General features: G+C 40.4%; 1 protein-coding gene across 1 annotated transcript in view; it reads left to right on the top strand.

Annotated features, from left to right (window-relative positions):
- The first annotated feature begins 13,246 nt into the window (after positions 1–13,246).
- Positions 13,247–14,263, top strand: part of clmpb (CXADR like membrane protein b) — a 74,909-nt gene continuing 73,892 nt past the window's right edge. The window contains exon 1 of the mRNA XM_005474590.4: positions 13,247–13,720. Within this exon, the coding sequence (XP_005474647.1) occupies positions 13,672–13,720 (49 nt within the window). The 5' untranslated portion in view covers positions 13,247–13,671. The remainder of the gene's footprint in view (positions 13,721–14,263) is intronic.

Here is a 14,263-nt window from a genome sequence, read left to right as displayed (position 1 = left end):
ATGCTGGTCTGCCTCTCCCATCTCTGTTTGCAGTTGAGCTATGTGTGTGTATTTGCTATTATTAGGAGCTGAACCGCTGCAAGGTATAGAAAAATGTCATGGAGGGCAGCTATTTTTAACAGCCTGTGCTTAGTGTTGATCCTTCTTTTCTCTCCCTCTTCTTTGTGTGCTGGCTGGACATCAGTGCATTGCTCCCTCCTTCACCTCCATAGCAATTAACAAATAAATCACAAAGTGTCACACCCTTCCCTAAAAACGAACGAATTAACTCAGAAGCAGCCTAAAGATTAAAAAAAAGAGAGAAAGGAAGAGTAAGGGTATCAGAGACTTATGCGTGCTATTTTTAGAAAATGTCTTGGAATTACTACTCTGCCCGAAGCAAATTAATGAACTCCATAAATAGTTTTTTGCTCAAGCTTTGCAAAAAGCCATTCACACATTCACTGATAGCCACTAGTCCTCACTGACATTGCAGTGCTAATGCAGGTAGGAGAACTCCTCCTCTTCTACTATGCAAGCACCACAAGCTGACAACAACACAAGCAGCTCTCCTCTCTGCCTCTCTGTCCCTCTCTCATACATGTGCTTGCTCTCTCTCTGACACCCTGCTCAAACACTTGTCTCCTCAGTTTTGTTTGACTATCATTTCCTTCCCTCTATCCTAAAGCTACAAAACGTTTTCTTTTAGCTCCGGCTTTTTCTTCGACCTCTAACTATCCCTTTGTCTCCTGCCAAATGAGAACGCAGATGATGGGGTGAAAAAAGAAAAAAAAAAATCCTCCCCTTCCGCCTCTCAAATGCTTTTCCTGGGAGACACGGAGCACAATGTTATCAACCACTTTAAATATCATCAGGGAAGATAATCTCCTGATTGCTTTGATCATACTGTTTCGGGGGCACTTTTTAAAAGAGACAAAGAAATGAAAGTGATATGACACTGCGATTATATCATCCTCCAAAAATATCCAATTTGTGAGCTGTCACTCTAGACTAGGAGATAATCATTCTACCCATTCATCTGTGGGGAAAAAAACATGATTTAACTGTTCAGGGAGTTATTTTTGGTGCTGAATGTGACAGGTAGAATTACAGAAGCCATATGGTCTTTTCTTATTTGTATTCCCATGGCATGGCAGAGTTTTATGTTGAATTTAACAGTGTTGTCAAGGCTACCACACGCAGGATATGAGCCCATGCAGAACACGCTATTTTCTTGTTCTGTTTTTAAACCTTGACCACAAGCTGGACTGTGGACACGGCCCCATGTGCTGTGTTCCAAACTTAATGTGACTCATTATGAAGAGGAACTTGTAGCTGGTGTCAGATTTAAGAATCAGACAGAAGTCTGAAGTCAAAATACATAAAATGATTGCCTGTGTCTGCAAACGCAGAGCTATAAAGCGATCCTCGGGTATTACAATAGCAGTGAAAGCCCTCACCAAGGGAGACACAGCAGAGAAAGGGAAAATTATGATTATGAAACTCTGTAGATGGAAAATGAGACAGGAAGCAACCGAATGAGAAGACAGAGAGGCTGCACAGCTGGCATCGGCCCAGCAAACTCATTTTCTGAGGCCACAAATCAGTCAGTGTTATGTGAGTCAAGATTCACAACTTGTGTTTGCAGTGGATCGACAGCAAGTGCTGGCAGTATTGGAGCACGATCAAAGTGGATTGCAGTGCAAGCGAACGCACTGAAGCGGACCTGGAAAGCATTTCGCCTTTAATTTACTTAAGTTCCTTCTTTAGCTTATTTAATGAACACTTTTGTTAGAAGCATTAAATACAGCTGTACTCTCCACCTACAGTGTAGCAGCTGACCCTGCATGGTGCAGACCAGTTCAGTCATGCATAAATGGCAACTATCCCTGCAGGGCATGTTGTGTACAAAAAATACCTAGTTTAACCTTACCTTGTTAGTGTATATGCAGTAACACTGACTTTCCCTATTTTAAAGAGAAATCCTTGACTTGGTCCTGAAATTTTTAATAGTTTGTTAATTGCAAATCAGCATATTTGGGCTGTTAGTACCCACATCCCAATGCAACCAGAGTGAACATATGCCAGAATGCTTCCTTTGTGTACACTGCAGGGTGTCCTTATTAGAGAAATCTCTATATAGATTGCCTTTTTTCAGCAGCTGTAAAGCTTGGTACAGTAATGAGCTAGGTGATATTTAGTGGGTGGCCCTTCTGACTAAAGCAAAGTGACAGCTGCATGCTAGGTTGTAATTTGTTTCTTATAAAACCCCGGTTCAGTGTCCGAGCTCATTACATGTGAGAACATGTTGCAAGGAGTATTTCAGTGGTAAGTAAACAGCAGTTTCAAGCACACTGCATCTCCAGTCTAAAGGGCTGATGCAAGACAACATCATGCTGTATCTCAGCATGAGGGTTGTTGTTTTTTTATCTATGATTATTTTTTTGTTGCCGTTGTCGCTCACTAAGGGTGGTACGTTGTAAGTGTATATTTACATACATTTATATATTTACACACTCACTGATAATTTCGTTTGATACGTCTTGCTAACACTGGGTTGGACTTCACATCCATCACCTATGGATGTGTTTCACCACATACCAAAGATGCTCTATTGGATTGAGATCTGGTAACTGTGGAGGCCATCTAAGTGAACTCATTGGCATGTTCAAAAAAACACTTTAAGATGAGGTTCTGTTATCTTGCTGGAAGGAACCATCAGAATATGTACTATCTGAATGCGGCAGCAGAAATTAAGACTCATTCGATCAGGCAGCGTTACTCCAATGTTTTATTGGCCACTTTTGATGAGCCTGTGCAAATTGTAGCCTCAGTTTCCTGACTGACATGGGTGGCACCCAGTGTGGTCTTCTGCTCCTGTAGCCCATCTGCTTTGAGGTTTCATATGTTGTGCATTCAGAGATCTTCTGCATAACTTGGTTGTAACGACTGGTTATTTGAGTTACTGCTTCCTGTCGCTAAAAGCACACAGACCATACTACTTTTTCCTCAGACATCAACAGCATTTTCACTCTGAGAACTGCTGCTCACTGGATATTTGTCTTTTTTGGGCAATTCTCTGTAAACCCTAGAGATGGTTATGTGGGAAAATCACAATAGCTCAGCAGTTTCTGAGATACTCAGACCAGCTCATCTTGCACCAACTATATGTATATATATGTATATATATATATATATACATATTGTGTGTTATTTTGATGCATTTGATTATATGAAAGGAAAACATACTATCTCTGTATTTTTGTTGAAAGAGGCTGAAGCAATTTCTCTATTTCTATACAGAGTTAGCCACAGGACCTCCCAGAGGACTCTCATACTTGGAACTGCATTTGATTGTGTTTCTTCTGTCCGCGTCTCTCGAGCGTTTGCATTATAGTTTCCACAGTGTGTGCCACTTTACCTGATTCAAACACGACTGACATATGAGGCCAAGCGAGCCTCTATTACCATATTCATTACCTGTGTTATTGGAACCTGCACATGCAGCTCTGAACTTTCCCCCTCATACGCAAGCAGCCCTTCCCAGGAGAGTGGTGGGTACACCTGCCTCTTTCTCCAGCTATTGTTAGTCTTATATGGAATGACTCCCATCATGATTTGTCCTATTGAAGCTGCGACTAGGTGTGCGCATGGGAGTGAGTCCATCAGGACAAATTAGGAAGGTCACAAATAAACTTCTCCGAGGGAGATGGTGGAAAATCAAGATGGGCATTAGCGTGGCACATGTGAAGCCTTAAACTGCTGTTATTTGATTTTTCTCCAAATAGTTGGCCAGGATAAAATACGAAATCTAGCAGCTATGCTTTCATCACAGAGAAGATGTGCTGATCTATATCTCTTCTTTCTTCAAACTTTGATGGCAAATGAAAACTGTGCCCAGCTGAAAAGGTCAAGACAGAGATGGAGACTTGTGCGCTCAGCCAGAAAATAGATCAGTCATAACAGTGATAACTGGAAATTAACTTTTTTATCCTCATGGTGGCTGCTCCATTTTTGAAAATGCGCTGTTGTGACAAACACGTTTGATGCGAGTTGTCGGATAATGTTAATCATTCAGACTGTTTGCAGACACCATCATAAAAAGTAAGAACTGAAAATTGGGCTTTTCGGTAACACGTATTTTAGCTTCCATTTTCATTCCTTATTTTTGTGTTGCTATAATTCTCCTCAACAGACAGCAGCACATATTTAACATAAGTACACTTGTGTGCTAAAGGGTAAACTTGCTCAAGTGCTGCTTGTGAGAGCTGGAGTCAAGGAATCAACCAGAATCAAACACCAGTTTGGACAGCAAGTGAATGGATAGATCAATTGATTGATTAGTGTGTAAATCCTCTCTTGCAAATGCTCCTAAATCCCCTCTTCATGATTACCGCTTCGTACTGTGAATGCTAAGTAGCCAATACAGCACACACATCCACAGTGGTCGATAAGGATATTATTGCTTTGTGCTGAATTTTTCATTTCTTGTCTTCTTTTCTTAGCGGTGCTTGTCAAAGAAATGATCTCGCTTCACTGGTCACTGCATCAGTCACGCCTCAGCTTGTAGTTGCTCTGGAAAATTGCCTGGACTTTAGAATAGTTATCAGCTTGGGGCATGGGATTGTTTGCAACCTTTTTTTTCTTCTTCAAAAAATGATTTTTTGTCTGTTAAATTCAGGGGTTATTCAGGCAGCCCCCAAAGCACACACTCACCACATAATCCTACATCATCTTTTTATGTCTAGTTCAAAAAAAGAAAAATCACACACAGCTCATTTTATCCTTCGGCTCTATGTGTCCCTTTTTTATTTATTTGTTTGACTGGCTCTGGAACAAGATTTTCCTTATCTTCATATTGTAAAAATAAGTAGCTTCAAGCACAAAACACCACAAAAAAATTATCAAGTTGCTCTGGCACAAAAGTCAGAATCCATCCTTGATTACTGGACAATGTCTGATTTGATTAAAATAAAAGTAAATATAGTCGATATTTCATGGAATTCAGATTTTTTCCTTTACTGACCCAGAACCTACAAACTCCAGTTATTTATTCTCTTGCTTGCAAGTAATTTCAGTTTAGACTTGTTGTTTGCATGAACTGCTAAAAAAAACACAGTCTACTTGGTCCCTTCTGCCTCTTCGGGAAACAATGAATTTTAATTGTAGTTATATATGTATTTTACTCTCCTTTGCTCTTGAGGAAAAGAGCTTGTTGTTTAGCAAATAAATATTTAACCATGTTTATTAGGCACCAAAGTTCAATCAAAGCAAAATATATATGTGATGTAAAACAAACTATATTTTACAGGAGTACTCGATGGTGCACTTTTCATCAGATCACTAGATCCAAAAGTATTTGGACGGTGACACAGTTGGGTACAAGATGTGACTGAAGTGCAGACTGTCAGCTTTAAGGTGTTTAATGAAAGTATTCCATCAACTGTTTAATACAGCCGTTTACAAACAATTATAATTTTGGTATAATTATTATTTTTATTACCTAAATCAAAATCCTTTGCAGTCAGTTACTGCCTTAAGTCTATAACCTGTGTTTACACTGAGATACTCTGCCGGGCCTTTACTGCAACCACTTTCAGTAGCTGCCTGTTTGTGTGTCTCTTTGCATTCAATTTTGTATTTAATAACTCAAAAGCTGCTCCAAGGAGTTGAGATACAATTTAATTTGATTTCTATTTTATTTTATTTATACAATAACAGTTGCCTCAAAATGCAGGAAGGAAAAGCTCCCTTTTACCAGGAAGAAGCCTCCACCAGAACCAGGCTGAGGGAGGGGCGGCCATCTACCGTGACCGGGTGAAGGGAGGAAGACAGCCAGAGATTAATAATAAGTAACAATTTAATGCAGAGAGGTGAATTAGAAAATAAACTTGAACTGGTTAATAAACAACAAGCGGGCAGCACGGTGGCACGGTGGTGAGCACTGTTGCCTCACAGCAAGATGATCCTGAGTTCAATTCCACCATCAGGCTGGGGTCTTTCTGTGTGGTGTTTGCATGGTTTGCGTGGGTTCTATCCGCGTACTCCGGCTTCCTCCCACCAAAGACATTCAGTTAGTGTGTCTATGTCTGTGTCTATGTGACAGACCTGTCCACGGTCAGGTCTGTCAGCTGGGATAGGCTCCAGTCCCCACGCGACCCTGAAAAGGATAATAGATGGATGGATGGTTAATAAACACTTCACGGTTTGTTCTGTTAGCACTCACATCATCAGTGAACACTTCTGTACTGACACCCATTGCCTCTACTATGTTTGACAGATGATGTTGCAGTCTTCGGATCATGAGCCATTTCTCTCCTTCATGCTTTTGTCTTCCCAACATTCAGGTACATGTTTATCTTGGTTTTATCTGTCCAAACAATGTTTTTTTGTTTGCACATTATTCTATTTATATTCATAAAGACATTTATGATTGTAGACTTTGACCATGATATACCCGCCTCCTTAAAAGTTTTCTTCACTTGGCTAGAAGTCATAAAGTGTTTGTTTTTTCTTAAGCAATACAAATATTCTGCATTTATCCCCTTTAGTTGTGTTCATGGGTCTTTCAACCCTTTTGGTGTTGCTGAGTTTACCAGTGCATTCCTTCTTTTTAAGAATATACCACATTGTTGAGCTCACCACTCCTGAAGCTGCTGCTATCCCTCCGATAGTTTGGGGGTTTAGCCTATGACCTGACCAATGGCCTCTTTCCCTTGCATCAACATGTCTTTGGAGCTCATTTTAAGAGTTTCAGTGAAGAGCAACCAATTATGAGTTCAAAGTTCTAAATCTTTTATGAATCCCTAATTTTCCATCGAATAGTGAGGGAGGTGCTTCTCAGTTAATTGTCTAAGAAAATCTGAACCTCTGAAAATGTGATTCTATGTATAAAAAGTGATGAATTCCTAACTAGCTAATACAGGGGTAGGCAACTCCAGGCCTCAAGGGCCGGTGTCCTGCAGGTTTTAGATGTGTCCTTGATCCAACACAGCTCATTCAAATGGCTAAATTACCTCCTCAGCATGTCTTGAAGTTCTCCAGAGGCCTGGTAATGAACTCATCATTTGATTCAGATGTGTTGACCTAGGGTGATATCTAAAACCTGCAGGACACCGGCACTTGAGGCCTGGTGTTGCCTACCCCTGAGCTAATACAATACTGTGGCGGAGTTGTGGTCCCTGGCTCAGCTGGGGTGGCGCAGTGAGCTCAAGGGGGTGGTGCCAGGGAGGCTGGTGGGACAGGTGGTGATGATTTTCCTAATGATGAGTCTCCTTTTTATAGTGAAGCTGGAGACCAGAGGGAGAGGAGTGTGAGCTGGAGACCAGCTGGAAAGTTGGTGAACCGGGTGCCGAACCAAACAACACTGTATGTGTGAAACGTCAATAAACACTCCTAAAAGTGATCAAGATAACAGTGTGTCGGGTTGGTCCTTACAAACACTTTGTCAAATCCCTTGAATCAAAGTCTGCTCTTCAGCCACATCTTGGTTGTTAGGCTTAAAATTCACAGTAGTAGCAAAACTACCAAAAATCTGTCATCATCCAAAAACTTAAGGACCTAACAGGATGACCCTCACGCCAAATAGCAGATAAATTCTGTTCTGTAAAATAAATAAAGTCTTTTGGTCCTTAGCTAAGTGACAAACATTTTTGACACAAATTGCTTCAAAACTCCAACCACACATCTGACATTGCAGGATCTGGAAGGATGTAAGTGGATAGAGATGCACCTGTTAGTCAGTCAGCAGATAAATGGAGTGTATTTGTTGAAGAGGCCTTTGACATCACAGCACAAACTTTCATATTTTAATAGACACATAGTTTTGTCAGTTTGCCTAGCTGCACTTTGGTACTAGAAGATATATCTAGATAAGGTTGGGGTTTTTATCAAAGAACAATGTTTAAATTTCTTTTGATTGTAGATTTGAATCCTAGCGCCTAAATAATTCACCTACAGTGGTATGGACTTACTAAGACCAAAGGTAATTCAAAAGTGTACCTTGTGGTGTTACTTTTAAAGTGTTTATCTACACTTTGGTCATTTTCTCTACTGGTGAATGGAGACATTTTAAAAATGGATTCCTCAGCCCACACCTGACATACAGTATGATGCAAAGCATCTGCTGATTTATGCTGGCTCTTCCCAACCATACGGCTCACATCACTCACTCCCCAGTGACCGGGCTGAAGACTTCTTCATCAAAGAGAGGGCAGAGAGGGTAATAGTTGTGTTGGGTACTGAACAAGGGTGGGAAAGGACAGAGGAACTTCTAAATCAGACAAATCAAACAAACAGCACTTCACTCGCTTCCCTCCGCCTTCGCTTATACCTCAATCAAGCCTTGTTTATTTGCTAAACGAAGATGGGATTGTGAGCGCTCTGTCCTGTGTCAATAAAGCTGAAGAGGCAAAGCGATCAATGACAGAGAAGGCATTCAATTTACGCTTAAACCTGAGGCTAATCAGCTAATTTGCTAGCTTGTGACAAGGGCTCCTTGAATGTTCTGGTAATGAGCATTAAGACTGTTGTATCATTTCACAGAAGTAAAACTGTAAATAGAAAAGTTTGTCTACACATTTTCATTTGTATGAGATTAGCTGCCAAAAAAAAGCTAATGTCATAACACAAAGAAGCCCGTTTTAGGGAGCAAGTGAGACACAGAAGCTAACATACCCTGTAGATGTACTTTTGCAGATGAGCAGATCATGGCAATTATGTCGAAATGAGTTTATAAGTGGTTTGTTTTGCTAAAATTAAGTTTACTTGTCAGCAGTATTTGACTAAAAATATGCATTTTATTCTAGCATGGACTATATTTGTGTGATTAAGTTGCAAGCCTCTCAGGTAGCACATGACACCTTGGTGGTGGTAGTGTGGTGTTCAGTCAAAGCCCTACTTTGTTTAAAATCCATGTCTAAATAGCTCATACAACCTTCTCTAATTAAACATTTATTTGATTTTCTCCTTTTGGGTGATTGCTAGAGACAAGCAGAAGACAGCATTTTCCTGTAGCTGCTGGCATGGAAACTGTTAGTGTTTGGGGAAATAAATTCTAATGCAGCTTCCAATGCTGTGAAAATTATAGTCAAATATGATTGATCTGTTTATTCTGGACTGGAGCGGGCAACCATTTTTTAATTTATTTATTTTCTTTATCTCAGTCATGCATTTTCAAATGAAACAATCATCGCTCTTTCACTCTTCCAAATGACCCCATCATGTGTGCTCGGTTTATTTAGTCATTTTCTCTCGTTTTGCTTGATGATTTCATCCACATTGTTCATTTGCCCATTCCCATTCAGTTCATTCATTTACCTGCTCACTGCAGACTGAAAGATGTGCCATAGTATAATAAAGCTGGGCACGCTGTTAGCTTCTTTGATGCCATTCTGTTCGGCCTCAACTTTAATTAGAGCATGATAATATGTTTTTAAACCCCATCCTTCCCTGCCTCGTGTTTCCTGAGAAAGGCTCATAAATAAATTGAGGCAGACCACCACTTCTGAACTCACTGGGCTTTACAGTACACGGAAACAGGCATTGCACTGGCAGGAATGTGGAATGGGAAGTGGTCTAAAACTGTAAATAGCTACATCTTCTTTATCACACTGTATAAGCGATCTGCAGTAATGACACCAAAGAGTGCAGCTAACTGAATGATATCCTTTAAAATATCCCCACAGAAACACTGCATAATCAGATAATCATGATCCTGTAAATCGATGAACTTTCTGCCATATGTGCTACAAAAGATGCAAAATAAAAAAATCTCAGATGGCTCCATATTTGGGGTTGTTGTGTATACAACACCATCCACTGCTCCTTAACACATCACCGCTGGATGTCATGCTTATATGCTTAAGGAGACGACTACAATAACAGATGAAGACTATACTCATTTTATTGGCTAAAGAAGACAATTTGCCTCTGTGGCGTGGTTGCACAGTGCAGGAGGGAAAGAGCTTTACTGAACCATAAACAAACATCCAATTTGGATCAATAAGCCGCGTGGCCAATGTCGCCTTGAGATGTTCGCTGTAAATCTCAGAGGGCCGCCCTCTCCCTCATTAAATTATAAAGGATCCATGAGCCGTGAAACACTAACGGCAAAGCATCACATTGGTTGCTAAAAATAGGAAGCCCTAGACAAAAGAGTTTCTTTTTTTTTATCCTCATTCATATTGTTACTCAAGAATCCTTTTAACCATCCACTTCTATCTTTGCCTTAAGTCAAGTAGAGAGACATGGCCAAAGCCTGACATCCCTGCAGTGCCTCGCGTGTGTTTGCACGGTATCGTCCTTGCGTCAACAAAACAGTAACACGTCCCTGTGATGTCATGATGAGGGAGATACAGCTGTTCTGGCGGACGGGAACACAGTTGGTGAAGTGCTCCGTCTCTGACAGGAGGTCCGAGGTGCATCTTGTTGCTCCAATTTAAATTTCAAATCCACTTAAAGTACATAAGTCAGGAGTGCTCCCAGCTAAAATGCAAGCCGTGTTGGGCCTGGAAGATATTTAAAAAATCATGGATATTGCACTTGGGAGGATTACATCTTCATGTGCTGAAAGGAAAAGGACGAGGGAGAGTCCCAACGCAGCATCATCATCACCTGAAAAAGGGGGCACCCCTCACAGCAAATGATGTTTATTTTAAAACAATGGTTATCATGCCCTTAGCTAAAGCCTCGTAATGAATCTCGCAACCAGTCATATGCTTTCCGTGCGGTGAGATATTGTCGTGCTCTTGGTGATGTGAAACTAATCAGGGAGAAAGAGTGGTTTCCACACTGGTGACTTTTCAAGGCCCTGTGGTATAAATATCAACCATCTGTGAGGCCATCTGCATTGGGGTGCTATATCATGCACCAAGGCCAAACTACCAAACACAGACAGGTTGCCTTCCGTGGCACAATTTACACTGCATGCAAGACAAAGTAACCTATTGCACAATCGCTACTGTCAACAAAGGATATGCCCTCATACCTCATGTTGCGCTGTCATCAGCTTATACATAACAAAGCTCCTCATTTGAAATGATAGTGTCACTGTTGTTTAATGTATTCTACAGCCACATACTCTCCTCTGCTTCCAGATCTCATTTTTGTGCAGAAAGACTCATTTTAAAAGGGGAAAAATGATATATGTTGGCTGTCAGGTGCATTTTCATTCAAGTGTGTTTATCTGGACTAAGAATACAGGAGGACTGTTGTCACTGCAGGTGAAATGTGTCTTTTGAACCTGGCGATCCATCATGGTTACACTGCTAATATTGCATCAGTTCCGAGGATTTCTTGCTTTTGTATTTCACTACAGTGCATGCTGCTCACTTTCTGTAAATACTGACCTCTGCAGAAAAGATCTGTGATGAAACTGGGATGGGGTTTTTTTTGTTTGTTTTTTTCATGGAAAAGCAGAAGAAAGACAATGCAAACAGAGAAGAGAGACAAAAGAGACATGCGACACTAAAGACCTCAGTTTTACCACTTCTTAGCTATTTCTCACAACATCTGGAATTATGTTGTTGAGTCTCATCCTCTGCTTTCTGTGCACGTATCTTCTTTTCTGTTCTACTTTTTAAAGGCGTATATATGTGTGTGTGTGTGTGTGTGTGCGTGTCTACTTGTGCGTGTGAAACATTGTTTCAAGCTATCTAGTTATTGGAACGGAAAGGAATGGCGGAAGACTGGTGCTGAAGAGCAGGCCTCTTGAGGGGGAAAGAGAGAGAAGAGAGGGGCCACAGGCGAGTGAAAATCCTTTTTTGTTGTTTCGGCTGATTGTTGAGACACAGAAGAGGGGGATTAATTTGTCTCAAGGTCTGAGAACAACCATCAACAGACAGCAGCTTTCCCCCTTTTTTTTTCTTTTTGTTTGTTTATATAACTGGTGCCAGTACGGGGTGTGGGATGACAGTTTTGTAAAGATGCACAGAATAATCAGAGCATGGTCACATTATAACATGGTAAACGAGAACAAATATGCCCTATGATTCCAGACAAATCTTTAAATTTAATTCCTTTAATCATAACTATACATCATCATACCTGAATAATATAGTAACAAAATGCATACCTTTTCTGGGCTTTAACATGTGGACTGGATTTCCCTGTTCCTATTGTAAAGTCACACCAAATCCTCAAAAAACAGTTTAAGACAACATTATTTGAAATACTCATGTAGTATAGTAGCTGTAGTATCAACAAAAGACATAGAACTTTCCCACAAATATATGAACATTTGTAAAAAAAAAAAAAGTAAAATACTTATAGCAGATTTTAAAAAAACAACAACAACAACATTGTGTGGTTTTTTGAAATACTGTAGTTATGAGGAATACAAGAAAAAATAAGCTTTGGGGAAAATGTGACAATTATTATAGCCTGCATATTACAGTCTCTTAAAATATATGTTGGCTTCACTGATTTAAAAAAAATAAAAATAAAAAATAAGCCTTATTATTTCACATAAAGACACATGCGTGACATTTTCTGCAGCAGCTCGTAGCAAGAAGGGACACAAATATAAAGGTGCAGCTTTTCAAGACATCCAGTGTTATCTGAAGTGGAAAAATATTAACATCACAGAGAAATATAATAACAAAGACGAGGGTGGATCACAGATAGTCTTTTTTAAGTTTGATGCAAAACCTCTAGCTGCTATTTAACTTCTGGTAACTACACAGTAAGACGTTTTATACCAGTTCTAAAATATTTTGGTCTCTAATAACTGGTTGTAAACTTTTAAAAGTTTTGTCACACACTCATGAACCCTAATCACGCCCCTTCCTTCCTGTTTCTCCCTTTTTTCCCCAGTGGAACAAACACCAGTGCCAACCAGTCAGTGTTTTATTGATACAGAGCAGAATGCTGTAATTTTAAGTGTTAATGGCTTATGTTAAAAAATAAGAAGGAAAAATGTAATGATAAGGTTTTGTTATCAAAACTCTGGCTTTCAGCTGGTGAACGCTGCCTTACAAAGAGCATTGTTGATATACTGTATATTGCATTAATATACAGATCAAAGATACAAAAATATAATTCCAGTGTCTCAACTTCATATGCAGCTTTGTTTAATGGGACTGTGTGTAGCTATTTATCAGCTAGCATGATTTTCATTCAGTGATACGTAAACAGATTCACTCCTGTCTGCTGCACCTAACTATCGACTCCCAGCCACCCAACAAGCAGAGCGTGTGTTGCCGGATGCTCAAGCATGTGTAAGAGAACTTCAGACTCTAGAGGTCTCCATCCTTCAGCATCCCCTCATCATCATCCACCTATTCTCCCTCCTCCTCCTCCTTCCCCTCTCTGGCATTTTGTGCAGCGGAGGAGGATAGGAGGAGAGACTGCTGAGGAGGAGACAGAGGGGACTCTGAGACAACACGTCCCACGCCAGAGCCAGACAGCCAGGGAACTTTGATTTGACGCCAAGTAGCCTGCGATCAAAATTACAATGAAAAGAAAGAGCCTCGTTTCTTCCTCTTCCTCTTCTTCTTTTTCTTCTCGGGAGGCTTAGATATGTCGGGCGTGTGCAACATATGATGTCGTTGGACTCATAAGCTCAATGAAGATTTATTTATCTGTGATTTCGGTCCTTAATTCGCTGATGGTGCCGCTTCGTTGTGCTTGCGCTTAGGTCAGCCGAATGAATTTGAAGGCAGTCTGAGCGCATTGTTTCCAGCTCCGTTACATATGGGATTTCGAGCCGTGATGTCTGCAATCTCTCGCTCTTTGTTTCTGGGTAAGTCACTTTCCATTTCTTTAAAAGATCGGATTTATTTATGTAAAAGCAGCGCAGGCGTGTTGCTCTGAAAATTGCTGAGGATGTGAACACTGAGGTTCATTTTCCGTATATATTTGAATATAATTCTCTTTCGTTGTTTCACGTGTCGTTAACACCACATCTGACAGCTTCGGCTCAGAATGATGTCAGAATATATCTGTTGTCTATTTTCTCTTCCCCCTTATGACACTTTAAGATTTGGGTGAGAAATGATTACATTTCCATTTAGATTCATCTTCAAAAACGCAAACGCGCTATAGCCAACCGTGCGCTTTCTCTCAACCTGGGAGCTCTCGAAAATGGGACAAATTAAAGCAATGTGAAGGGGATAAAAGTTCACCTGACCCCTCCCTTCAAATCTGCTTTCAAGATTTATTGACCCTGCGCGTTCTTGTATTGGCATTTTCTTCAAAGGCAGGCCCGCAGCAGATGCACAAAAACCTCCTTTGTCATATTTAAACAAAGGGAAATAATTCATTAATTTCAGTAACCACCGAGAAA

The sequence above is a fragment of the Oreochromis niloticus genome, linkage group LG14, assembly GCF_001858045.2.
Source record: "Oreochromis niloticus isolate F11D_XX linkage group LG14, O_niloticus_UMD_NMBU, whole genome shotgun sequence".
NCBI classification, from domain to species: Eukaryota; Metazoa; Chordata; class Actinopteri; order Cichliformes; family Cichlidae; genus Oreochromis; species Oreochromis niloticus.
The sequence above is the reverse complement of the archived record's forward strand: the minus strand, read 5'-3'. Positions and strand labels throughout refer to the sequence as shown.